Raw genomic sequence first — 27,347 nt, forward strand, 5'->3', positions numbered from 1 at the left:
TGAGTATGATTTGGACCGGTTGGGTGATTGGGCAGAAGCATGGCAGATGCAATATAATGTGGATAAATGCGAGGTTATCCACTTCGGTGGCAAAAACAGGAAGGCAGATTATTATCTGAACGGCAATAGATTGGGAGAAGGGGAAGTGCAACGAGACCTGGGTGTCCTTGTGCACCAGTCGCTGAAGGTAAGCATGCAGGTGCAGCAGGCGGTTAAGAAGGCAAATGGTATGTTGGCCTTCGTTGCGAGAGGGTTCGAGTACAGGAACAAGGATGTCTTGCTGCAGTTGTACAGGGCCTTGGTGAGACCACACCTTGAGTATTGTGTGCAGTTTTGGTCGCCTTATCTGAGGAAGGATGTTCTTGCCATGGAGAGAGTGCAGCGAAGATTCACCAGACTGATACCTGGGATGGCAGGAATGACGTATGAAGAGAGATTGGGTCGATTGGGCTTATACTCGCTGGAGTTTAGAAGAATGAGAGGGGATCTCATTGAAACTTATAAAATTCTAACAAGACTAGACAGACTAGGTGCAGGAAGGATGTTCCTGATGGCGGGGGAGTCCAGAACCAGGGGTCACAGTCTAAGGATAAGGGGTAAGCCATTTAGGACAGAGATGAGGAGGAATTTCTTCACCTAGAGAGTGGTGAAACTGTGGAATTCTCTACCACAGAAGGCAGTTGAGGCCAACTTATTAAATATATTCAAGAAGGAGTTAGATATATTTCTTAAGGCTAAAGGGATCAAGGGATATGGGGAGAAAGCAGGGACAGGGTACTGAATTTGGATGATCAGCCATGATCTCATTGAATGGCGGAGCAGGCTCGAGGGGCCGAATGGCCTACTCCTGCTCCTATCTTCTATGTTTCTATGAAGGTACTCCCACAGTGCTGTTAGGGAGGGAGTTCCAGGATTCTGACCCAGTGACGATGAAGGAACGGCCGATATATTTCCAACTCCGGATGGTGTGTGACTGGGAGGGGAACTTGGAGGTGGTGGTGTTCCCATGCACCTGCTGCCCTTGTCCTTCTAGGTGGAAGAGGTCGCGGGTTTGGGAGGTGCTGTTGAAGAAGCCTTGGTGAGTTGCTGCAGTGCATCTTGTAGATGGTGCACACTGCAGCCACGGTGCGCCGGTGGTGGAGGGAGTGAATGTTTAAGGTGGTGGATGGGGTGCCAATCAAGCGGGGCTGCTTTGTCCTGGATGGTGTCGAGCTTCTTGAGTGTTGTTGGAGCTGCACTCATCCAGGCAAGTGGAGAGTATTCCATCACACTCCTGACTTGTGCCTTGTAGATGGTGGAACGGCTTTGGGGAGTCAGGAGGTGAGACACTCGCCGCAGAATACCCAGCCTCTGACCTGCTCTTGTTGCCACAGTATTTTATGTGGCTGGTCCAGTTAAGTTTCTGGTCAATGGTGACCCCCCAGGATGTTGATGGTGGGGGATTCAGCGATGGTAATGCTGTTGAATGTCAAGGGGAGGTGGTTAGACTCTCGCTTGTTGGAGATAGTCATTGCCTGGCACTTCTGTGGCGCGAATGTTACCTGCCACTGATCAGCCCAAGCCTGAACGTCGTCCAGGTCTTGCTGCGTGGGGGCATGGACACCTTCATTATCTGAGGAGTTGTGAATGGAACTGAACACCGCGCAATCATCAGCGAACATCCTCACTTCTGACCTTATAATGGAGGGAAGGTCATTGATGAAGCAGCTGAAGATGGTTGGGCCTAGGACACTGCCCTGAGGAACTCCTGCAGCGATGCCCTGGGGCTGAGATGATTGACCTCCAACCACCACAACCATCTTCCTTTGTGCTAGGTTTAACTCCAGCCAGTGGAGCGTTTATCCCCCCTGATTCCCATTGACTTCAGTTTCTTGATGCCACACTCGTTCAATTGCTGCCTTGATGTCAAGGGCAGTCACTCTCAGCTCACCTCTGGAATTCAGCTCTTTTGTCCATGTTTGGACCAAGGCTGTAATGAGGTCGGGAGCCGAGTGGTCCTGGCGGAACCCAAACTGGGCACCAGTGAGCCGGTTGTTGGCGCGTTCTTACTTGGAAGTGTATTTGCCGAATGCCATTTCCACAGTCCGAACTCCTCCAATTCTGTTTGCTGGAGTGTAACCTCGTCTCGTCGATGAAAGGACGGCGATCGCAGGGCGGGACCAGGGGGGAAATCGGTCAATTGACAGGCGCAGGGTCCTGGCCGCTGATGGGCGAGGACTTCAGGTGTGTGTGTCTGTGGCGCGTGCTGTCTCTCGGTCTCATGGGACACGGGGGCGAGATGTGCCGAGTGCGGGTTGTTCCCTGCGGTCTGACTGAGGGCTGTTTCTGTTTGAAGTCGGAGGGAGTCTGTTTGGAATGGAGACAGTGATGTAACAAAGCCCAGGAGTTCCAGTGACCTGAGGCACACATTCCACCTCTCGACCCTCCCGCTACACTGTCCCGTCAAACACTCCCAGGGTAGGTACAGCACGGGTTAGATACAGAGTAAAGCTCCCTCTACACTGTCCCCATCAAACACTCCCGGGGCAGGTACAGCACGGGTTAGATACAGAGTAAAGCTCCCTCTACACTGTCCCATCAAACACTCCCAGGGCAGGGACAGCACGGGTTAGATACAGAGTAAAGCTCCCTCTACACTGTCCCATCAAACACTCCCAGGGCAGGTACAGCACGGGTTAGATACAGAGTAAAGCTCCCTCTACACTGTCCCATCAAACACTCCCAGGGCAGGTACAGCACGGGTTAGATACAGAGTAAAGCTCCCTCTGCACTGTCCCCATCAAACACTCCCAGCGCAGGTACAGCACGGGTTAGATACAGAGTAAAGCTCCCTCTGCACTGTCCCCATCAAACACTCCCAGCGCAGGTACAGCACAGGGTTAGATACAGAGTAAAGCTCCCTCTACACTGTCGCATCAAACACTCCCAGGGCAGGTACAGCACGGGTTAGATACAGAGTAAAGCTCCCTCTACACTGTCCTATCAGGACTATCCAAACAAGCCATCCTGTGGCCCTTCAGAGTGAGCTCAGTTCGGGGTATCCCATGCTCTAGGTCATTACCCGCAGACGTGGGCTCAGACGGCTCAACTCACTGCAGGTGGGAGCGAGACTTTCAGCCCATGGGGGTGCAGTGGATTGCAATCTCAGAGCCCAGCCATGTGGGTGCGATCTGCTGCCCGCCTTCGCCCAGCCAGGACCAGTTAGTGTTGCCGGGGCGTGAGCAGGGGTAAGGGAAGTAGTCTTTACTGGGTTAGTCAGTGAACAGCAGACTTACCCCAGCCCGAAAGTTCCTTCATAGTGTTCGCCTTTCCTGGGATCTTGCAAAAAGGCCGCCACATGTTCCTACATCACAGTCGAGGCATTTCACACTAATTCACTGCCTGTCAAACACTGGGGGGCTTCCGAGAGACAAGGGTTTGTTTTCCGTGTCTGTGTCTGTCTCTCTCTGACTGTGTCTGTCTGTCTGTCTCTCTCTCTTTCTGTCCCCCTCTCTCTCTGACTCTCTCCCTCTCTCTGACTCTCTTTCTGACTCTCCCACTCTCTCTCCCTCTCACTCTCTGTCTCTGTGTGTCTCTCTCTCTCTCTCTGTCTGTCTCTCTCTCTCTCTGTCTGTCTCTCTCTCTCTCTCTGTCTGTCTCTCTCTCTCTCTCTGTCTGTCTCTCTCTCTCTGTCTCTCTCTCTCTCTCTCTCTCTGTCAATTCAATTCAATTCAATTCAAATCGCTTTATTGGCATGACAAGGTACATCTTATGTTGCCAAAGCACCGAAAAAACATTTATGGTTGAACACATAAACGCAGATCTATCCATACAGTATATAAACAGATATATCCCTGTGTGTATAAATATACACTCATATTAATATGCATATACTCTTTTCTTAGGTTTAATGGTTGTCCCTCAGCTTATGGCAAGCTGTAACATAGTTTGCTGCTAAGGTTACACAATTTCTCTCTTCCCCTAATAGGTATGGGAGTTTCTGATCGTCATTCAAATTTTTGAATTCAGGGCATATTTTTATGAATTTTGGGTAGAAATTCCCCCTTATGCCCTGATAGTTTTCACAAGCTGTGAGGAAGTGCATCTCTGTCTCCACCACTCCCTGACTGCAGTGAGAGCATATCCTGTCCTCTCTTGGCAGCCAGGTCTGCCTGTGTCTGCCTTTTTCGATGGCCAGGCTATGTTCACTAAGTCTGTACCTAGTCAAGGTTTTTCTCAATTTGCTATCTTTTACCATGGTCAGGTATTCAGCCATGGTGTATTGTCTGTTTAGGGCCAAGTAGCAATCGAGTTTGTTTTGGGTTTTTGTTGTTTCTGTCCAATAGGTCAGATATTTTTCCTTTTGTTTAGTGACAATTGTGTTGGGTCGAATTCTCTGTGCTACGATGTCACTGTCCTGGAGCTGGTTATTATTAGTACTGTTAGTAGTTTCTTCACTGAGTCCCAGGACTAGTTGACTGAGGGGACTCTTCTTTATGATCCTCTCTTGGCATTTCAGGGCTTCGTAATGATAGCAGTGGGGGTTGCTCATTTTTAGGTGTTTCTAAAATTTGGTGGCTCTTTTTTGGATATTAATTAGTAGTGGATATTGGCCTAGTTCTGCCCTGCATGCATTGTTTGCGGTTTTCCTCTGAGTCCGGAGGATACTTTTACAGAATTCTGCATGTAGGATCTCAATTGGGTGTTTGTCCCATTTTGCAAATTCTTGTTGTGTTAGCGGACCCCACACCTCACTGCCATAGAGTGCAATTGGTTCAATTACTGATTTAAAAATTTTGACCCAAATGCCAATTGGGATTTCTATTTGGATTGACTTTTTAATGGCATAGAAAGCCCTTTTTGCTTTCTCTTTCAGTTCATTCACAGCCAGTTGAAAATTTCCCGTAGAACTGATTTTTAAGCCTAAGTATGTGTAGTTTGTAGTTTGTTCAATTTTAGTTGTTCCTAGTGTGAAATTTATTCTGGGTCCCTGATGTCTGGATCTTTGCTGGAACACAAGAACTTTGTTTTTTTGGGGGTTTATTGTCATGGCCCAGGTCTGACAGAACGACTCTAGCAGATCCAGGTTCTGCTGTAGACCCTCCTCAGTTGGCGAGAGCAGAACCAGGTCATCTGCATAGAGGAGGAATTTAACCTTGGAGTCATACAGGGCGAGGCCAGGTGCTGTAGATTGTTCAAGTAGTTTTGCCAATTCATTTATGTAAATATTAAAGAGTGTTGGTGAGATGGGCAAGCCCTGTGCCACGCCACGCCCCTGTGAGAAGTATTTTGTTTGTTTGTCTCCAATTTTAACTGCACATTTATTGTTTGTATACATTGATTTAATTACATCATATGTTTTTCCCCTTACACCACTTTCAATAAGTTTCAAGAATAGACCGTCGTGTCAAATAGAATCGAAAGCCTTCTGGAAATCTATAAAGCAGGCAAAAATTTTGCTTTTGTTTTGGTGAACATGTTTGTCAATTAGGTTGTGTAGGGTGAAGATATGATCCGATGTTCTATAATTTGGTAAGAATCCAATTTGGCTTTTACTCAAGACATTGTGCTCCTCAAGGAAGTTTATAAGTCTTTGGTTTATAATACTACAGAATACCTTCCCCAGGTTACTGTTCACACAGATGCCTCGATAGTTATTTGGGTCAACTTTGTCTCCACTTTTGTATATGGGCATTATGAGTCCTTTGTTCCAGATATCAGGGAAGTAACCGACACTCAGAACCAAGTTGAAGAGTTTTAGGATAGCCAATTTCATTTTATCGTCCGTGTGTTTAATCATCTAGTTTAGGATGCCATCTGCACCGCAAGCTTTTCTTGGTCGCAGGTCTGTCTCTCTCTGGCTCTCTCTCCGGCTCTCTCTCTCTCCGTCTCGCTCTCTCTCTCTCTCTCTGACTCTCTCTCTGACTCACTCTCTCTCTCTCTGACTCACTCTCTCTCTCTCTGACTCACTCTCTCTCTCTCTGACTCACTCACTCTCTCTCTCTCTGACTCACTCACTCTCTCTCTCTCTGACTCACTCTCTCTCTCTCTGACTCATTCTCTCTCTGACTCACTCTCTCTCTCTGACTCACTCTCTCTCTCTCCGACTCACTCTCTCCGACTCACTCTCTCTCTCTCTGACTCACTCTCTCTCTCTGACTCACTCTCTCTCTCTCTGACTCACTCTCTCTCTCTCTGACTCACTCTCTCTCTCTGACTCACTCTCTCTCTCTGACTCTCTCTCTCTCTCTCTCTGACTCACTCTCTCTCTCTCTCTCTCTGACTCACTCTCTCTCTCTCTCTCTCTCTCTGACTCACTCTCTCTCTCTGACTCACTCTCTCTCTCTCTCTCTGACTCACTCTCTCTCTCTCTCTCTGACTCACTCTCTCTCTCTCTCTCTCTCTCTGACTCACTCTCTCTCTCTCTCTCGGACTCACTCTCTCTCTCTGACTCACTCTTTCTCTGTCTCTCTCTCTCTGTCTTTCTCTCTGTGTGTGTCTCTCTGTCTCGCTCTTCCTCTCTCTGTCTCTCTGTGTCTCTCACTTCCCTCATTGTCCAGATATCTTTATTTCAGGTTGTTTAATATCCTACCTTCACTTTTCAGTCCAGGGCCCCTGGAGTTTGGGAGCTCCGCACCCACTCTACTCTGGGTGATGGGATTATATGATATTGGATGCGGGCTTCAAACATTTCAGGTTTTATTTCAAATAAGGTTAAGTCCAAAATTCCCTTCCCCCCCCGTCCCCGAGAGATTTGGTCAGTGAAGGCGGCCACAATACACCAGTCACCACGACACAATGATCCTTTCCGTGGGGTTGAATCAGACGGTTACCGAGGTGGGACTGATTCCCCCAGACTGATGGCCGGCCTTCGACTATTTGTACATACTCAGCTCGGTCCATTAATAAACTGATTCACTGAGGCGTACAGACCGGGAGAGTCCCAGGCCCCACCTCAGGCCTGTGCAGAGTTACTGCAACCGGCCTCATTACCCCTGGGTAACCGAGGGGGGGATAAGGGGGGAAAATCAGCCGAGGTGTCCAACTCCTGATGGCCAGTCACCGTCACGGCCCCCATTCCCCACCTCTCTGGAAAGTGGGCGAATCAGCGAGTGCGGCACGGGCCGCGATGCACCATGCGGTCGAATAGCATGTCATTTCCCACCACCCTCCCAAGAGTGCGGGGGCGGGGGGAAGACGGTCGGTTGCCAGGGTTCCCAACAGGGGGGTGGTGGTAGGGGAGGTGAGTGGCGGACAAGGCACTCGAGCGACATGAGCGCACATTGCGGTTAGGGGCCGCTTCGCCGCTGCCCCCCTCAAGCACGGCTGTCGGTTGAGGTCGCCCGCGGGGTCCCCTGGCCCACCTTGCATCGCCAGGGTCCAGACTCCCGCGCGAAGAATGGGGCCGGGAGGGTGGCCGGTGCCCGTGGAACCTATCCTAGAATCATAGAAGTTTACAGCACAGAAGGAGGCCATTCGGCCCATCATGTCCGCGCCGGCCAACAAAGAGCTACCCGGCCTAATCCCACTTCCCAGCTCTTGGTCCGTAGCCCTGTGGGTTACAAGCGCACATCCAAGTACTTTTTAAATGTGATGAGGGTCTCTGCCTCTCCCACCCTTTCAGGCAGTGAGTTCCAGACCCCCACCACCCTCTGGGTGAAACAAGTTCTCCTCAACTCCCCTCTAATCCTTCTCCCAATTACTTTAAATCTCTGCCCCCTGGTTCTTGAGCTCTCTGCTAAGGGAAATAGGTCCTTCCTATCTGGGCCCCTCATAATTTTATACACCTCAATTAAATCTCCCCCCAGCCTCCTCTGTGCCAGAAACCTCTGGCCCTTGATGCTCCATATCCACTCGGGGGGTCTCGTCCACAGCCTGTGGGGCTCTTCAAGACACTTGAAGCCAGGATCTTTTGTCCTTCTAAGTCTCACTGGTTTGAATTCTGCGGGGGCGTGGAAAAGGGCTGTCCTTAGCGCTGTGGCCTCAAAAGTCCTCAATCAGAACACCCTGACCTGTATTAGTGACTGGGGGTGGGGGGGGGGGGGGGTGTACCTGGGCATTTCCTGGGATTGAAAGGTTACATGGTGGGGTGGGGGTTGGGGGGGGCACCCTGGACACTCTGTGTGTACCAACCTTGGAGGAACATGGTCTGTAGGCTCTCTCTCCTCCATCACATCCGCTGTGGAATTCAGGCCCATCACACAACCAGGACCTCGAAGTTGTGGGGCTCCTGACCTCCCCATCCTCCCACGGTCCACAAGCTCTTCAAAGGCCAAAGGTTGTGCCTTGCCTTCTCTCCAACTCTTCTCAATCTTGGCGGCGTCCTGGCAGCGAGGCCCTTTCTTAATGAGGAAACGAACCAGCGAGTGCAACACCTCGGTAAATCCTTCCTTTGAATAGAGTCCGCAGCCCCCTCCCCCGCAACGCCTGCCCGTTTCTCAATCCTCCATTTCCCCTGCGCCCCCCCTCAGAGGTCAAGGGTGAATCTGGCCCCCCCCCCCACGAACTTGGACAGGAAGAGGTCAAAGGTCACAACGCGTTCACGCACATCGGATTCACCCGGGAGGAAATCTCCACGGCAACGCCAAGCATGAGCGGAGATGCAACAATAACAACAACTTGTATTTATATAGCACCGTTAACGTAGTGGCGGGCAACCAACAGCAGGCCCACCTTGCCCACCTCAGCCTCTTCAGCCCCAACCTCCCCAACACACCCACAATCGTTAGGTCAGACGAGTGCGACTCTGCCATCCCACTGCCGCGCTCCCCCACACACAGTGTCAGCCAGGGCTCAGTGGGCGGCACTCTCTCTCTCGCCTCGGAGTCAGAAGGCTGTGGGTTCAAGTAGCACTCCAGAGACTTGAGCACAAAAAGCTAGGCTGACACTCCAGTGCAGTACTGAGGGAGCGCCGCACTGTCGGAGGGGCGGGTACTGAGGGGAGCGCCGCACTGTCGGAGGGGCGGTACTGAGGGAGCGCCGCACTGTCGGAGGGGCGGTACTGAGGGAGCGCCGCACTGTCGGAGGGGCGGTACTGAGGGAGCGCCGCACTGTCGGAGGGGCGGTACTGAGGGAGCGTCGCACTGTCGGAGGGGCAGTACTGAGGGAGCGCCGCACTGTCGGAGGGGCGGTACTGAGGGAGCGCCGCACTGTCTGAGGGGCGGGTACTGAGGGAGCGCTGCACTGTCGGAGGGGCAGTGCTGAGGGAGCGCCGCACTGTCGGAGGGGCAGTGCTGAGGGAGCGCCGCACTGTCGGAGGGGCAGTACTGAGGGAGCGCTGCACTGTCGGAGGGGCAGTACTGAGGGAGCGCCGCACTGTCGGAGGGGCAGTGCTGAGGGAGCGCCGCACTGTCGGAGGGGCAGTACTGAGGGAGCGCCGCACTGTCTGAGGGGCAGTACTGAGGGAGCGCCGCACTGTCGGAGGGGCAGTGCTGAGGGAGCGCCGCACTGTCGGAGGGGCAGTACTGAGGGAGCGCCGCACTGTCGGAGGGGCAGTGCTGAGGGGAGCGCCGCACTGTCGGAGGGGCAGTACTGAGGGAGCGCTGTACTGTCGGAGGGGCAGTGCTGAGGGAGCGCCGCACTGTCGGAGGGGCAGTGCTGAGGGAGCGCCGCACTGTCGGAGGGGCAGTACTGAGGGAGCGCTGTACTGTCGGAGGGGCAGTACTGAGGGAGCGCCGCACTGTCGGAGGGGCAGTACTGAGGGAGCGCTGCACTGTCGGCGGTGCAGTACTGAGGGAGCGCCGCACTGTCAGAGGTGCAGTACTGAGGGCGCGCTGCACTGTCGGAGGGGCAGTACTGAGGAGCACCGCACTGTCGAAGGTGCCGTCTTTCGGATGAGACATTAAACCCGTCTGCTGTCTCAGGTGGATGTAAAAGATCCCACTATTGGAAGAAGAGCAGGGGGAGTTCTCCCCGGTGTCCTGGGGCCAATATTTATCCCTCAACCAATATCACTAAAAACAGATGATCTGCTCATTATCACGTCGCTGTTTGTGGGAGCTTGCTGTGCGCAAATTGGCGTCCGCGTTTCTCACATTACAACAGTGACTGCACTTCAAAAAAAGTATTTAATTGGTTGTAAAGCGCGGAGGTGGTCGTGAATGACGCTGTATAAATTTTTCTTTCTTTCTTCGTCTGAACGGCGGGCGGACTCCGTGTTTGAAGCCCGCGGCCTGCAGCCGACCAATCGCCCTGGGACAAAGTCAGCAGACTGGAGGCCCGCGTTTCGGCGCAGTTCCGGGGTCCGGCCTCCTCGGTGTCGCCACCGGGCATTGGAACCCGGGGCGGCGTTCGGTGTCGGAGCCTCGCCGCTGCTCCGTGACCACTGGTCGAGCCTGCCCATCGTTTCATTGGAGGGTGGCTGTCCCTTTCGGTGAAGAGACAGCGGCCCAGCGTATCTTCGAAGGCGGCTCGAGTCCCACCCTCCGGCTTCGGCCCGTCAACTTGGGTCTATTCAGCTCTTTGCAAGGCTTCGGTCCGAGCTTCTACCCAAGTCGAGAAGACAGCACAAAGAGCAGGCACAAATGCGAGAGGCTGGCAGCATTCCAGGTTGGCGTCTCTCAGGTTGGCCAATCCCAAGATTTGGCATCTCCATCGTACTGGCACAGTTCATAGGCATTGACTGACCACCACCCCCCCCCCCCACCCCCTCCCCCCCACAAGTCACACGTTCTCCCCTTTGTCTCTGGTTCTGCCGGGCGGCTCCAGTCCGCCGGCGTAGCCGTTGGCCTCCCTCCGGCGCTTGGCCTGGCCCCGCCGCTTGTTGCCCCCGCACCCTCGGCTGCGGGGAGGGCCGCCCGCTGCGGCCGGAGCGCCGGTCCGACTCCTCGGCGTCGATGAAGGCCAGGTTCTCCGCCAGGAAGTCGATGGGCTGAGAGTCGTCCGCCCGGGAGCGGAGGCGGGGCGAGCCGGGGGGCGAGGGGGGCTCGGAGCCGCCGGCCTGGCCCTCCCGCCCCGGGGGGCAGCTTCTGCCCGAGCGTGGCGGCCCGCTGGAGCTTGTTGTAGAAGTCGAAGCTGAGGCGGCGCTGGGTGCCCTTGATCTCGGTGGCGATGTTCGCCGTCCAGTTGGCGGCGGTGAGCGGTCAGGCCTCCCATCTGCCGAGAGAGGGAGCAGCACGGATTCAGAGAGGCGCTGAGTTTTTTTTGCGCGTGCTATTCGATTGCAGGGGGGCATCGCAACCCAATGCAAAAACCACCCCAAGCCCTTTTCCCGGCCGAAGCCACTGTAATGAGATCGTAGCATTAGCCGCACAGAAACGGGCCATTCGGCCCAACTGCTCCGCGCCGGTGTTTCTGCTCCACACCAGCCTCCTCCCACCCCTCTTCATCTCACCCCCGTCAGCATAACCTTCTGTTCCCTTCTCCCTCGTGTGTTTATCCAGCTTCCCCTTAAACACATCGATACTATTCACCTCAACCACTCCCTGTGGGAGCGAGTTCCACATCTCACCACCCTCTGGGTAAAGAAGTTAATCAGTAATGAGAATACTGGCTGGTCCCAGACTCACCGCTCCCCCCATACTCGGGACGACCTCCTGCCCCCTCCAACATGGGGACATTCCCCATCCTTGTACCCGGGTCTTCCCCCCCACCCCTGTACCTGGGCCTCCCCCTCTCCCCCTGCACTCGGGTCTCTCCCACTGTACCTGGGACTCCCCCCAATCCCCCATCTCCTGTACCCGGGACTCCCCCCCCCCCCCCCCCCCTGTACCCGGACTCACCCCCTCTCCCCTGTACCTGGGCCTCCCCCCTCTCCCCCTGCACTCGGGTCTCTCCCACTGTACCTGGGACTCCCCCCAATCCCCCCATCTCCTGTACCCGGGACTCTTCCCCCCCCCCCCCCCCCTGTACCCGGGACTCACCCCCTCTCCCCCTGTACCCGGGACACCCCCCTCTCCCCCTGTACCCGGGACACCCCCCTCTCCCCCTGTACCCGGGACACCCCCCTCTCCCCGGGACTACCCCCTTTCCCCCTGTACCCCGGGACACCCCCCCCTCCCCTTGTACCCGGGACTCCCCCCTCTCCCCCTGTACCCGGGACTCCCCCCCTCTCCTCCTGTACCCGGGACTCCCCCCCTCTCCCCCTGTACCCCGGGACGACCCCCTCTCCCCCTGTACCCGGGACACCCCCCTCTCCCCCTGTACCCGGGGACACCCCCCCCTCTCCCCCCTGTACCCGGGGACACCCCCCCTCTCCCCCTGTACCCGGGACACCCCCCTCTCTCCCCCTGTACCCGGGACACCCCCCCTCTCCCCCTGTACCCGGGACACCCCCCCTCTCCCCCTGTACCCGGGACACACCCCCCCTCTCCCCCTGTACCCGGGACACCCCCCTCTCCCCTTGTACCCGAGACTCCCCCCTCTCCCCTGTACCCGGGACACCCCCCCTCTCCCCCTGTACCCGGGACATCCCCCCTCTCCCCCTGTACCCGGGACACCCCCCCTCTCCCCCTGTACCCGAGCTCCCCCCTCTCCCCCTGTACCCGGGACTCCCCCCCTCCTCCCCCTGTACCCGGACGCCCCCTCTCCCCCTGTACCCGGGACTCCCCCCCCTCTCCCCAATACCCGGGACACCCCCGACCCCCTGTACCCGGGGACTCCCCCCCTCTCCCCCTATACCCGGGACTCCCCCTCTCCCTGGGACACCCCCCGACCCCTTGTACCCGGGACTCCCCCCTTCTCCCCGGGACGCCCCCCTCATACTTTAAACTCTCCCAAGTATGCAAGCTTTCCGCCTCTGGGGACTCCCTCGGATTTTTACCCCCTAGGATACAGAGTGTTCTTATACTGGACAGAAATATTGCCTCAAGAGACACATTTCTCTAAATAATGTTAATGCTGATCGTCCTGAGGGGTTGGGGGGGCGGGGAGGTTTTTTTTATATTTGGGGGGGAGTGACAATGGGTCTCAGTGCCCTCTCAGTTAGGGAGGTGAGAGAAAAAACAGCCAGGATTCCTTTGCTGAGCCTCGCTAGCCCAGTGCGTGTGGATGTAATGCCTTCCACAGTCGAATATCATGTTGCACTCTTTAGGTTCGAACATGAAGAATGGAAGGGGTGGGGGTGGGAGGGCACAACCAGCTCATCAATATTAGCACTCTAGGGGTGTAAGAGGGACAGAAATCAAACGGGGCTTGTGGTGGGGGGATGGGGGTGGGAGGGGGCTACAGTTGGCCTCAGCACCCTAAGGGTTAGGAAGGAGGATGGAGGGGGAACAGTTAGGGCTCCTGCTCCTGCTCACTATACAGGGACCCGAGCTGGAAAGTGTGCGAGCGGCTATCGGGCGAGGACAAGGCTCAGCTATGATGCGCCCTCCACGGTCGAACAGCCGCCACGCCCTGGGCTCGCGCAGGAGAAGCAGGGGACGGAGTTGGAACCCGTAGCCCAGCGTGGAGACGGAGCCTTGAGGAGAGAGCAGGAAAGGAACAGATAATTGAAAAGTTCCAGGGATCCATATGACATTCACAAATATCCCGGGAATAAGGTAGAAGATTTCTTTCCGCTCCCGTTGGATTCAGGTGGTTTGCGTAGGCCTGAAAAGGTGGCCAACTATTTGCCTGTGGGCGGCGCCAATGTGAGGCAGGATGTGGGGGGTGGGATGGGCTGGTGGTGGAGGCGGGGTGGGGGGATGGGATCAGTAGGGAGGCCGAGCGCCATGGCGACCTTACCTCCGCCCGCGTTCTCCTGGACAGAACCCGGAGCCAGTCCCCGATCATCGAGAGGATTGCAGCAAAGTAGGCCAGGCCCAGGAGGATCCAGAACCACACGAGAGGCTTGTACCAGACCTTGTACACTCGCTTCGAGTCCCCGCCTGGGTGGAAAGAAAGATTCCGGAGTTAGCCATCGTCTGTGGAGGTTGAGGGGTGATTTGATCGAGGTGTACAAGATTATGATGGGTTTGGACAGGCTAGACGGGGAAAGGCTGTTCCCACTAGTTAATGGTACAAGGACTAGAGGGACACAGATTTAAGGTTTTGGGCAAGAGATACAGGGGAGGGATGTGAGGAAAACTTTTTTACGCAGCGAGTGGTGAGGACCTGGAACTCGCTGCCGACGGAAGTGGTGGAAGTGGAGACACTCAATGTTTTCAAGGGGAGACTGGATAGGCACCGGAGGGAAATAAACCTGCAGGGCTACGGGGATAGAGCGGGGGAATGGGACTGACTGGATCGCTCTACAGACTCGATGGGCCCAATGGCCTCCTTCTGTGCCGTTATGACTCTATGGGCCAGATTTTCGGGCAGCCGTCGGCCGGGTTTTCAGGCGGCCGGGGTCCGAAAATCGCAAAAATAGGGGGTCGCGACCCCCCCCCCCCCCCCCCCCCGCCTGATTCCCCGCCCCGTCCGACTTTCGGACCGCCGTTTCTCTGCGACCCGAATCAGTCCCGCCCGCCGCTGGCGGGAATGGCCGGCGGGACCCTAATCAGCAATTATTGGCATGTTTAATCCCATTTTAAGGGGCCCTTGCTATTTTCAAGGGTTCCCCACGCTAAACACGCCTGCGGGGAACCCCGCTGATGAAACCTGGCATGAAGCATCCCGGCTTGCTTGCTCTCAGCTGCAGGTCATTCGGGAAAGCTGAGATTTAATCGGAGAGCATTTGTATGTTGAAGGACCTTGTTGTTGCAGGCTTGGGGCTACTTGTTCAAGGCTTAGGCACAGCTGTGGAAGGTTGGAGCCTCACACACTTCTCCAGTGTGAGCTCCTGGGAAGCCCCTCTCACCACCCTAACTCAGCGCCTCCTCAACGGAGGCATCTGCCAGAAGCATGGGAGGCCTTTTGCTCCTTCCCTTCCTGGCATTAGAGGATCTCCAACAGCAGAGGAGGCTGGAGCAACTCCAGCAACAGCAGCACCAGCAGGAGCGACAGGCTGCGGCTCAGCCACCTGGGGCAGCATAGGCCAGAAGGGACCAGTGCACGAGAACATTGCTGGGCGGAATGCAAGGAACGCACTCATCCTGGGCAGTTTTGCGTAGCCTGGTACATCAAACACTGCAGCCTCACTGCTTCTTAACTGACCATGGACAGTGGCCCATGCCTGCACATTCCTACCTATTTGACCAGCTTGCTGACATCTGCAAGTTAGCCTAAGGCCTCTATGTGATATCCCCATTCGCCAAATGACAGACGCCATAACTGCAGCAGTTGCCACCAGATTTTTTATGTAAAGGAAACTGATGGCATTAAAACTATTTACAAGACTTTTCACCCAAGTGACTACCCTTGTGATTAGTGGTGCTTTATTTTTCTCTTACGCGTGCTCCTACGTAGTGGTACCCCTGTGGCTTCAGCAGATGTGGAGGCCCCTTGCTCACTTTCTTGCTGCGCCTGTCTCAACACCTTTGGCGGGCGTCCTCTGGGGTGGCGAGCCTGTGAGGGCTCGCCAGCAGTCTGCTGCTCCTGCGGCTGTGCAGGGCTTGAGACTCCTATCTCACTGGGGTGTGGACTCCGGCGGGGCTCTGACCGAAGGCTCTGAAGTGGCATGGAAGTGTGAGCGCCTGGAGAGGAACCCCCACAACCTCCCTCTCATGGGTCAGCTCCCCCTCAGCGCCTGCAAGTGGCTGGAGAGTACCTTGCTGCACATCAGGGGGGCCATGGGGACCCGTCTCAGCACTGGAAGTCCTGCTCAGAGGGACTTCCATGAAGGTCTGGTTTCTCTGTTCAATAGATGCCCATCGCTCCTCAAGAGATGCCATTCTATTCAGAACACTCACCATGTTTTCGACACCCTGGCGACCATCCTCCTCCATGGCCGCAGCCCTCCTCTCCTCGGCCGCAGCCCTCCTCTCCTCCATGGCCGCAGCCCTCCTCTCCTCCATGGCCGCAGCCCTCCTCTCCTCGGCCGCAGCCCTCCTCTCCTCGGCCGCAGCCCTCCTCTCCTCGGCTGCAGCCAGCATTGCCACGGAGGTAGCCATCCTTTCCATGGTGATGCTTTGATGCGCCAATGACTCCAATAAGGCTCTGCTCATGCTCGCCATGGACCCCTCCATTCGCTCCACACTCGCAGCGACCCTGGAGACAAAACCTCCCAGAGACTCCTGCATCTGTGCATGGAGATCCATCACCTCCTCTCTTGCGGATGGACCCAGAGGCAGAGGGTCGACGTGCAGCTGAGCTGAGCTGGCAGAGACCTGCGCCCTCCAACGAGGACTCTCCACTGCTGCCCCTGTCTCCACAATCTGCTGATGCTCACTTGTGAGCTGTGATACACCAGTTGACAACACTGCATTATCTCGCGAAGGTACCACCGAGGTGTGAGTGTCTGCGCTGGTGCTGGGTGCGCTTACTTCTGCTGATGCTGCGCCCTCAGAGGTTGGAGTTTCCTGAGGAGTCTGGCTGCAAAGCCTCTTCCTCCTCGGCACTGGCGACGGGGGCTCCGGATGGTCCTGTGGGGGAGTAAAGGAAAGAGTTAGAGATGTGATGGCAAGGCTACTTGCACATTGGATTTGGCATATGCTCATAAGTCCAAATGATATGGCTTCAGAATCATTTCAGCAACTCATGCTATGTCAATGAGAAAGATGGGGAACTATTCTGTCACCAGCTTGCGGGCTTGCTCCGGTCTCTCCTTCCCCAGCATCCACAGGCACGTCAGCCCCAGCAATCTTGAGCGCCGCTTCCTCCCAGGGGCTCAGGTGGGCGATTGAGGGTGGGCCTCCTTCAGTCCTGGCTCGCTCTCTGTTGTTGAGAGTTCTCTTTTCCTGCAATGAGGGAGACAAGTGGAGGTTGAGTGAGAATGAAGGAGTAAGTGCAGAGATTGCATAGCATAGATACTTAGAGGGAGACAAAGATGTTGTGAGGCTGCAAGACCAAGGGCCCTCCCTGTGTGTTGTCAGTTGTGTTCCAAGCATCAGAGTGTGAGGGCTGCATGGTGGAACAGTTATGTGAATGTGAGCATAGAGAGAGAGGGAATGGGTAAGGGTGGATGGATGTGACTGTGAAGTGGGATGTGGAGGAAGAGATTGCTGAAGCTGAGTGCTGTTGGGGAAAGGCAATGGGGATCAGGTTGAGGGGGATGGAAACTTCGTACTTACTTTCCCTGTGCGGTGAAGGTCGTGGAAGCGCTTCCTGCACTGCAGCCAGGTGCGACGGGTGACTCCCAGAGAGTTGACCTCTGCAGCCACCTCCATCCAGGCATCCGAGGCCTCTTCCTCCCTGTGGGCCTGATGCGCCATCAATTACTCAAAAGACTGAAGTTGAGCGAGTAACAATCAGGCTTTTATTAACTAAAGAATGAAGGTCTTGTCTCGAGTGGTCGACCCGTCCAGAATACTAAGGGACTGGGAGGTAGTCACTTATATACCTGGAATAGTGGGAGGAGTCAGCCGAGGCATGTCCAGACCTGTACCTAGTGGAATACACATACAGACACAGACAGGTATGACAGTGGTTTACCACAGGGCCCTCACCCCATCGATCAGTGTCTCCGGTGACGTCTGGTCGAATTTGGCGGCTGCTCGGCCTCTGCCGCTGGCAGCAGCTGGTGCAGGCACCTCTGCCATTCTGCAGGAGTGGTTGAGAAGCCTGCAGAGGTGGAGAAGCTTTCTGGACACTTTAAAAGCACCACGAATGATGACATCATACTGTGGGGCTTCCTGACTGGAAATGGACAATTGGCAAGGCTGCCCACACGCTGGAACTTAATTGGCCACTTGAGGGAAAATTGCGTGCAGCTGGCTGACCCATTTTTTTTTCGGGTCAGAACCCAACATTCGGGGAAACCCGCCCATTTCCCACACGATCCACAAAATCGGGGCCTATGGCTCTAAGGGAACTAGAAAACATGACGGGTGTGGGGGCAAAGTTCAAATTCAACACCCGGCGTAAAATGGCAACTAGGCCATGCGTGGGAGACGCTAGCACCACCATTGAAGGATGGGGGTCTCCAATCCCCAATTGGGGCCTTGCGTCATGGGTTAGACGCGCACGTCAATCTAGGACTCTGGCACTATCCACAGGTGGGAAGGAGGCCTTGGCTGGGGAGCCCGGATGCTGGTGGAATGGGTCGGGCAGACATCGTCCTCTCGCATCCAGGGCCCGCTGGGCTCGATTCTAAACCCGCTGGACATCCCCGACCCTGGGCAGTCGAGCAAGGCCCGTACCAGAGCCTCCCCCCACCATCCCCTCCCCCCAATCCCGCCCCGGACACCCATCTCCCGGCCCAGCCCAAACCCCCGCCTTACCTGCGACGTAATCTCCGAATCCGATGGTGGTCAGGGTAATGACCACAAAGTAGATGGAGTCCAGCAGGGTCCAGTCCTCCATCCACTTGAAGACCAGCACCGGGCTGGAGACGAACATCAGGCAGCCAATCAGGAGGAAGAGTAGGGTGGAAACCACTCGGATTATGGTGGGGCTGACTTTCCATTTCTGCAACAAGGCCGAGATTAATCAGACCGGGGTCGGGGGGGGATGGACGTTTGCCGGAATACCCCACCACCAACCCCCGCCCCATCCCCGGGGCAAGCACCCGAGCCACAGACGAGGTCTGGGGCAGCGGCAGGAGTGCTGGGGCGGGACTCAGTCCCTTGGGTTGTCAGGGTGAGGGGGGAGAGGGGGGTGGGGGGGGGGCTGTGAAATTCGGCCAGGTTTCCCATTCCTTATCTCACTGCCAAACCCACCCTGCCCCCGACCACCCTAATTAAGACCATAAGAATTAGGAGCAGGAGTCGGCCATTCGGCCCCTCGAGCCTGCTCCGCCATTCAATAAGATCATGGCTGATCATCGACCTCAACTCCACTTTCCCGCCCGATCCCCATATCCCTCGATTCCCCTAGAGTCCAAAAATCTCTCGATCTCGGCCTTGAATACTCTCAACGACTGAGCCTCCACAGCTCTCTGGGGCAGAGGATTCCAAAGATTCACCACCCTCTGAGTGAAGAAATTCCTCCTCATCTCAGTCCTAAATGGCCGACCCCTTATTCTGAGACTGTGACCCCTGGTTCTAGACTCTCCAGCCAGGGGGAAACATTCTCAGCATCTACCCTGTCAATCCCCCTCAGAATCTTATCTGTTTCAATGAGATCGCCTCTCATTCTTCTAAACTCCAGGGAGTATAGGCCTCTAGCCAAGCTGTTCCAGCACAGCTACAACACTGGCATCTATCCGACAATGTGGAAAACTGCCCACAAAAAGCAGGACAAATCCAACCCGGCCAATTACCGCCCCATCAGTCTACTCTCAATCATCAGCAAAGTGATGGAAGGTGTCATCGACAGCGCTATCAAGCGGCACTTACTCACCAATAACCTGCTCAGTGATGCTCAGTTTGAGTTCCGCCAAGACCACTCGGCTCCCGACCTCATTGCAGCCTTGGTCCAAACATGGACAAAGGAGCTGAATTCCAGAGGTGAGGTGAGAGTGACTGCCCTTGACATCAAGGCAGCATTTGATCGAGTGAGGCATCAAGGAGCCCTAGTAAAACTAAAGTCAATGGGAATCAGGGGGAAAACTCTCCACTGGCTGGAGTCATACCTAGCACAAAGGAAGATGGTTGTGGTGGTTGAAGGTCAATCATCACAGCCCTAGGACATCACTGCAGGAGTTCCTCAGGGCAGTGTCCTAGGCCCAACCATCTTCAGCTGCTTCATCAATGACCTCCCCTCCAACATAAGGTTAGAAATGGGGATGTTCGCTGATGACTGTACAGCGCCATTCACAACTCCTCAGATAATGAAGCAGTCCATGCCCACATGCAACAAGACCTGGACGACGTTCAGGCTTGGGCTGATAAGTGGCAGGAAGCATTCGCGCCACAGAAATGCCAGGCAATGACCATCTCCAACAAGCGAGAGTCTAACCACCTCCCCTTGACATTCAACGGCATTACCATCGCTAAATCCCCCACCATTAACATCCTGGGGGTCACCATTAACTGGACCAGCCACATAAATACTGTGGCAACAAGAACCGGTCAGAGGCTAGGTATTCTGCGGCGAGTGTCTCACCTCCTGACTCCCCAAAGCCTTTCCACCATCTACAAGACACAAGTAAGGAGTGTGATGGAACACTCTCCACTTGCCTGGATGAGTGCAGCTCCAACAACACTCAAGAAGCTCGACACCATCCAGGACAAAGCAGCCCATTGACAAACTTAAACATTCACTCCCTCCACCACCGGCGCACCGTGGCTGCAGTGTGTACCATCTACAAGATGCACTGCAGCAACTCGCCAAGGCCTCTTCGGCAGCACCTCCCAAACCCGCGACCTCTTCCACCTAGAAGGACAAGGGCAGCAGGCGCATGGGAACACCACCACCTCCAAGTTCCCCTCCAAGTCACACACACCATCCTGACTTAGAAGTATATCGGCCGATCCTTCATCGTCGCTGGGTCAAGATCCTGGAGCTCCCTCCCTAACAGCACTGTGGGAGCACCTTCACCACACGGACTGCAGCGGTTCAAGAAGGCGGCTCACCACCATCTTCTCGAGGGGCAATTAGGGATGGGCAATAAATGCTGGGCATTGCCAGCGATGTCCACATCCCATGAATGAATTTTTTTTTAAATCTACTCAATCTCTCCTCATAGGACAGCCCTCTCATCCCAGGAATCAATCTAGTGAACCTTCGTTGCACCGCCTCCAAGGCAAGTATATCCTTCCTCAGATAAGGAGACCCAAACTGTGCATAGTACTCCAGGTGTGGTCTCACCAAGGCCTTGTACAATTGTAGCAAGACTTCCTTACTCTTATACTCCAACCCCCTTGCAATAAAGGCCAACATGACATTTGCCTTCCTAATTGCTTGCTGTACCTGCATGCTAACCCCTTCCAGGTGAAACAGCGATTTACTTGTACTTCTTGCAATCTAGTATACTGTATTCGCTGCTCACGATGCGGTCTCCTCTGCATTGGGGAGACCAAACACAGATTGGGCGACCGCTTTGCGGAACACCTCCGTTCAGTCCGTAAGGGTGACCCCGAGCTTCCGGTCGCCTGTCACTTTAATTCACCGCCCCATTCCCACTCAGACCTCACCGTCCTCGGCCTCTTGCATTGTTCCACGGAAGCTCAACGTAAACTCGAGGAACAGCACCTCATCTTCCGATTAGGCACTTTACAGTCTTCCGGACTCAATATCGAGTTCAACAATTTCAGATCATAACCTCGGCCCCTATTATATTTTTATATTTTTTATCCACACTTTTGGTTTGTGCCTTTTCCTTTTCTCTCTCCCACACGGCAACTGTCTCTCACTCTGCCGGCGCATTTCACACTTCATCGAGAGCCATTGTCTGTTTCTTTACCTGTCCTATTACCATCTCGTCTCGCCTTGAATATCTCTTAATGTCTCTTCTTTCATCCCCTCCCCCATTTCCCAGCCCCCAAACTGCCTTTTGTTTCATTTCCTGCCTTTTCTCTCGGTCCTGACGAAGGGTTTCGACCCGAAGCGTTGACTCTGTTTCTCTCTCCGCGGATGTTGCCTGGCCTGCTGAGTTTTCCCAGCGTTGTCTGTTGCTAACTCTCTGCGTTTCCTCTACGAGGACCCCCAGCTCTCTCTCAACACCGACATTTAATAGTTTCGCACCGTTTAAAAAGCCCTCGCGCGCAAACGTTGCCAAATCGGGCCTGGTGGCAATGCCCTCCACAGCGGAATTGCCTGCCAACGCTGACCGCGGGGCATCAGGAATCACGATTCAGGCGAGGTACTGGAGCCCGTGGGGCTGGGACGCATCAAGTGTCAGTCCCCTACAGGAGTGCAGGAAGCGGGGCACCAGGCAGAACTCCAGAATTTCTGCCCATCCTCACATCTCCAACATTAAAATCCTGTCCGACTGCCCTGTGCAGAATTAAAAACACCCTTCGCCCTCCACCGAACACTGTGCTCAGTGGACCTCTTGATTAGGTCTAGTATGAGAGGGGAGGGCAATGGAAGGGACATGTGATGTGGATGGGTAGCACACTCTCGCTCTCTCTCGCCTGAGTCAGAAGGTCGTGGGTTCAAGCCCCACTCCAGAGAACTGAGCACAAGGCTTCTTTGACAGCATCTCCCAAACCCGCGACCTCTACCATTTAGAATGACAAGGGCAGCAGGCACGTGGAAACACCACCACCTCCGAGTCACACACACCATCCTGCATTGGAAATATATCGGCCGTTCCTTCATCGTCGCTGGGTCAGAATCCTGGAACTCCCTCCCTAACAGCACTGTGGGAGCACCTTCACCACACGGGACTGCAGCGGTTCAAGAAGGCGGCTCACCACCACCTTCTCAAGGGGCAACTAGGGATGGGCAATAAATGCTGGGCCTCGCCAGCGACGCCCACATCCCAGGAAAGAATTTTTAAAAATCCAGGCCGACACTCCCAGTGTCGGTACTGAGGGAGCGCCGCACTGTCGGAGGGGCAGTGCTGAGGGAGTGCTGCACTGTCGGAGGGGCAGTGCTGAGGGAGCGCCGCACTGTCGGAGGGGCAGTGCTGAGGGAGCGCCGCACTGTCGGAGGGGCAGTACTGAGGGAGTGCTGCACTGTCGGAGGGTCAGTACTGTGGGAGCGCCGCACTGTCGGAGGGGCAGTGCTGAGGGAGCGCTGCACTGTCGGAGGGGCAGTGCTGAGGCAGCGCCGCACCGTCGGACGGTCAGTACTGCAGGAGCGCCGCACTGTTGGAGGGGCAGTACTGAGGGAGCACTGCACTGTCGGAGGGGCGGTACTGAGAGAGCGCCGCACTGTCGGAGGGGCGGTACTGTGGGAGCGCTGCACTGTCGGAGAGGCGGTACTGAGGGAGTGCCGCACTGTCGGAGGGGCAGTACTGCAGGAGCGCTGCACTATCGGAGGGGCAGTACTGCAGGAGCGCCGCACTATCGGAGGGGCAGTACTGAGGGAGCACCACACTGTTAGAAGGGCAGTACTGAGGGAGCGCCGGACTGTCGGACGGTCAGTACTGCAGGAGCGCCGCACTATCGGAGGGGCAGTACTGAGGGAGCGCCGCACTGTCAGAGGGGCAGTACTGAGGGAGCACCACACTGTCAGAAGGGCAGTACTGAGGGAGCGCCGCACTGTCGGACGGTGAGTACTGCAGGAGCGCCGCACCGTTGGAGGGGCAGTACTGAGGGAGCGCCGCATTGTTGGAGGGGCGGTACTGAGGGAGCGCCGCACTGTCGGAGGGGCAGTATTAAGGGAGCGCCGCACCGTTGGAGGGGCAGTACTGAGGGAGCGCCGCACTGTCAGAGGGGCAGTACTGAGGGAGCACTGCACTGTCGGAGAGGCAGCACTGAGGGAGCACTGCACTGTCGGAGAGGCAGCACTGAGGGAGTGCCGCACTGTCAGAGAGGCAGCACTGAGGGAGTGCCGCACTGTCAGAGGGGCAGCACTGCGTTAGCGCTACACTGTTGGCGGGGCTGTACTGAGGGAGCAACGCACTGTCGGAGGGGCAGGACTGAGGGAGCGCCGCACTGTCGGAGGGGCAGTACTGAGGGAGCGCCGCACTGTCGGAGGGGCAGTACTGAGGGAGCGCCTCACTGTCCGAGGGGCAGTACTGAGGGAGCGCCGCACTGTCGGAGGGGCAGTACTGAGGGAGCGCCGCACTGTCGGAGGGGCAGTACTGAGTGAGCGCCGCATTGTCGGAGGGGCAGTACTGAGTGAGCGCCGCACTGTCGGAGGGGCAGTACTGAGGGAGCGTCGCACTGTCAGAGGGGCAGTACTGAGTGAGCGGCGCACTGTCGGAGGGGCAGTACTGAGGGAGCGCCGCACTGTCAGAGGGGCAGTACTGAGGGAGCGCCGCACTGTCGGAGGGGCAGTACTGAGGGAGCGCCGCACTGTCGGAGGGGCGGTACTGAGGGAGCGCCGCACTGTCGGAGGGGCGGTACTGAGGGAGCGCCGCACTGTCGGAGGGGCGGTACTGAGGGAGCGCCGCACTGTCGGAGGGGCAGTACTGAGGGAGCGCCGCACTGTCGGAGGGACAGTACTGAGGGAGCGCCGCACTGTCGGAGGGGCAGTACTGAGGGAGCGCCGCACTGTCGGAGGGGCAGTACTGAGGGAGCGCCGCACTGTCGGAGGGGCGGTACTGAGGGAGCGCCGCACTGTCGGAGGGGCGGTACTGAGGGAGCGCCGCACTGTCGGAGGGGCAGTACTGAGGGAGCGCCGCACTGTCGGAGGGGCAGTACTGAGGGAGCGCCGCACTGTCGGAGGGGCAGTACTGAGGGAGCGCCGCACTGTCGGAGGGGCAGTACTGAGGGAGCGCCGCACTGTCGGAGGGGCAGTACTGAGGGAGCGCCGCACTGTCGGCGGTGCCGACTTTCAGATGAGACATTAAACCGAGGCCCCCGACTGCCCTCTCAGGTGGACGTATAAGATCCCACGGACATTATTGGAAGATGATCAGGGGGAGGTGTCCCCGGTGTCCTGGGGCCAACGTCCTTCCCTCAACCAACATCACTAAAAACACATGAACTGGTTATCCATCTTATTGTCCGTTTGTGGGAGCTTGCTGTGCACAAATTGGCTGCCGCATTTCCCACATTACAACAGTGACCACACTTCAAAAAGTACTTCATTGGCTGTAAAGCGCTTTGGGACGTCCTGAGGTGGTGAAAGGCGCTGGAGAAATGTGAGTCTTTCTTTAATCTGTGACCCATATTTAGGGAGGAGTCAGTCTCGCCCAATAGACACTCGCTCCCTCAGTTGTGTGGCTCACCAATGTGTCCCAGAGTCAGCACCTCTGGGGGTGGGAGGAGGAGTCGGGTAGAATCTTTTTGAAAAAACAACAGACAGCATTTGAATTACAAGTTATTGAAGAACAATTTCAAAATTTGTGGACGACACCAAATTGGGGGAGGAGGGGGGTGCGGTCTAGTTAATACTGAGGAGAACTGCGACAAAATGCATTAATAAACTTGCAGAATGGGCGTGTAAATGGCAAATGAATTTCAATATAGGTAAGTGTGAGGTAGGGGGGATAAGGAGGCCACCTACTGCTTGGAAAATACGAGTCTAAATGGGGTAGAGGAGCTAAAAGTAACGACGCAGGTTAATAAGGCCATAAAAAAAAGCAAACAAAGGCACTAGGGTTTATTTCTGGAGGGATTGAATTAAAAAGCAGAGAAGTTACGTTAAACTTGTATCAAACCTTGGTTGGACCACACTTGGAGCACTGTGCACAGCCCTGGTCTCCATATACCTTGGTTAGACCACACTTGGAGCACTGTGCGCAGTCCTGGTCTCCATATACCTCGGTTAGACCACACTTGGAGCACTGTGCACAGTCCTGGTCTCCATATACCTCGGTTAGACCACACTTGGAGCATTGTGCACAGTCCTGGTCTCCATATACCTCGGTTAGACCACACTTGGAGCACTGTGCACAGTCCTGGTCTCCATATACCTTGGTTAGACCACACTCGGAGCACTGTGCACAGTCCTGGTCTCCATATACCTTGGTTAGACCACACTTGGAGCACTGTGCACAGTCCTGGTCTCCATATTATAGAAAGGATATCGATGCACTGGAGAAGGTGCAAAAAAGATTTACAAGGTTGATACCAGAACTGAGAGGTTCTACCGATCAGGAAAGATTGAACAGGCCGGGGCTCTTTTCTCGAGAAAAGAGAAGGCTGAGGGGTGACCTGATCGAGGTCTTTAAGATTATGAAGGGGTTCGATAGGGTCGACGTAGAGAAGATGTTTCTCCTTGTGGGGGAGACCAGAACTAGGGGCCATCAATATAAGATAGTCACTAATAAATCCAATCGGGAATTCAGGAGAAACTTCTTTACCCAGAGAGTGGTGAGAATGTGGAACTCGCTACCACAGGGAGTGGTTGAGGCGAATAGTATTGATGTATTTAAGGGGAAGCTGGATAAACACATGAGGGAGAAAGGAATAGAGGGATATGGTGATGGGGTGAGATGAAGAGGGGTGGGAGGAGGCTCGTGTGGAGCAGAAACACCGGCATGGACCAGTCGGGCCGAATGGCCTGTTTCTGTGCTGTAGACTCGATGCAACATTCCCATCTGACTCACCAGGAAAATCTCCTCCACTTTCCCGATCAGTTGTCGCAGCGCAGATCCCAGCTGGTCGCCCACTCCAGCCAGGAGGAAGCCAAACATCGGAATCCCCACCAAGGCGTAGACAATGCAAAAAATCTTCCCGCCCTCCGTTTTGGGAGAGATATTGCCGAAACCTGAAAGATGGAATGGAGCCGGATGAGGCGGGGATAGCAGCCAGTGCAGACCCACCCTCCCTGTATTAACGGCCGGTGGGAAGTTACGATCAACAATATCATGCAGTTGCCCAACTTCCCAGTGTGGGATTAGATTGGGTGGTATGTTAAAGGGTACGGGGAGTGAGCGGGAGAGTGGGATTAGACTGGGTGGGATATTAAAAGGTACGGGGAGTGAGCAGGAGAGTGGGATTAGACTGGGTGGGATATTAAAGGGTACGAGGAGTGAGCGGGAGAGTGGGATTAGACTGGCTGGGATATTAAAGGGTACGGGGAGTGAGGGGGAGAGTGGGATTAGACTGGGTGGGATATTAAAGGGTGCGGGGAATGAGCGGGAGAGTGGGATTAGACTGGGTGGGATATTAAAGGGTGCGGGGAGTGAGCGGAAGAGTGGGATTAGACTGGGTGGGATATTAAAGGGTACGGGGAGTGAGCGGAAGAGTGGGATTAGGCTGGGTGGGATATTAAAGGGTGCGGGGAGTGAGAGGGAGAGTGGCATTAGACTGGGTGGGATATCAAAGGGTGCGGGTAGTGAGCGGGAGAGTGGGATTAGACTGGGTGGGATATTAAAGGGTACGGGGAGTGAGCGGAAGAGTGGGATTAGGCTGGGTGGGATATTAAAGGGTGCGGGGAGTGAGCGGGAGAGTGGAATTAGACTGGGTGGGATATTAAAGGGTACAGGGAGTGAGCGGGAGAGTGGGATTAGACTGGGTGGGATATTAAAGGGTACGAGGAGTGAGTGGGATTAGACTGGGTGTGATATTGAAGGGTACGGGGAGTGAGGGGGAGAGTGGGATTAGACTGGGTGGGAAATTAAAGGGTGCGGGGAGTGAGCGGGAGAGTGGGATGAGACTGGGTGGGATATTAAAGGGTGCGGGGAGTGAGGGGAAGAGTGGGATTAGACTGGGAGGGATATTAAAGGGTGCGGGGAGTGAGCGGGAGAGTGGGATTAGACTGGGTGGGATATTAAAGGGTGCGGGGAGTGAGCGGGAGAGTGGGATTAGACTGGGTGGGATATTAAAGGGTACGGGGAGTGAGGGGGAGAGTGGTATTCGACTGGGTGGGATATTAAAGGGTGCGGGGAGTGAGCGGGAGAGTGGGAGTAGACTGGGTGGGATATTAAAGGGTACGGGGAGTGAGGGGGATTAGACTGGGAGGGATATTAAAGGGTGCGGGGAGTGAGCAGGAGAGTGGGATTAGACTGGGTGGGACATTAA

The 27,347-nt window shown here is 55.5% G+C and overlaps 3 protein-coding genes across 5 annotated transcripts in view; all 3 read right to left on the minus strand.

The window, feature by feature from the left end:
* Positions 1–8,404, minus strand: part of LOC147092878 (uncharacterized) — a 33,305-nt gene extending 24,901 nt beyond the window's left edge. For 2 of the 3 annotated variants that reach the window (XM_085976160.1, XM_085976157.1), the window contains exon 1: positions 8,113–8,404. The gene's annotated coding sequence lies outside the window, so the exon portion shown is untranslated. Of the gene's footprint in view, positions 1–2,049; positions 2,332–8,112 lie in introns of those variants that run through there. The other variant, XM_085976156.1, reaches the window with a different exon arrangement.
* A 2,186-nt stretch (positions 8,405–10,590) lies between these two features.
* Positions 10,591–27,347, minus strand: part of LOC147092879 (potassium channel subfamily K member 2-like) — a 43,394-nt gene continuing 26,637 nt past the window's right edge. Inside the window, 7 exon segments of the mRNA XM_085976162.1 lie at positions 10,591–10,740; positions 10,742–10,918; positions 10,920–11,051; positions 11,053–11,073; positions 13,645–13,787; positions 18,159–18,345; positions 25,931–26,091. Of these exon segments, the coding sequence (XP_085832288.1) occupies positions 10,642–10,740; positions 10,742–10,918; positions 10,920–11,051; positions 11,053–11,073; positions 13,645–13,787; positions 18,159–18,345; positions 25,931–26,091 (920 nt within the window). The 3' untranslated portion in view covers positions 10,591–10,641.
* LOC147092880 (uncharacterized) lies at positions 16,265–18,098 on the minus strand. The gene is made up of 3 exons (XM_085976163.1): positions 17,010–18,098; positions 16,517–16,676; positions 16,265–16,361 (listed from the first exon to the last, which is right to left on the minus strand). The coding sequence occupies exons 1-3, from the start codon at positions 17,148–17,150 to the stop codon at positions 16,282–16,284; spliced, it is 381 nt and encodes a 126-aa protein (XP_085832289.1). The 5' UTR covers positions 17,151–18,098; the 3' UTR covers positions 16,265–16,281.

Source organism: Somniosus microcephalus, unplaced genomic scaffold, assembly GCF_052327205.1.
Source record: "Somniosus microcephalus isolate GS21.2 unplaced genomic scaffold, FLI_Smic_1.0 unresolved_chr2, whole genome shotgun sequence".
In the NCBI taxonomy this organism is placed as follows: Eukaryota; Metazoa; Chordata; class Chondrichthyes; order Squaliformes; family Somniosidae; genus Somniosus; species Somniosus microcephalus.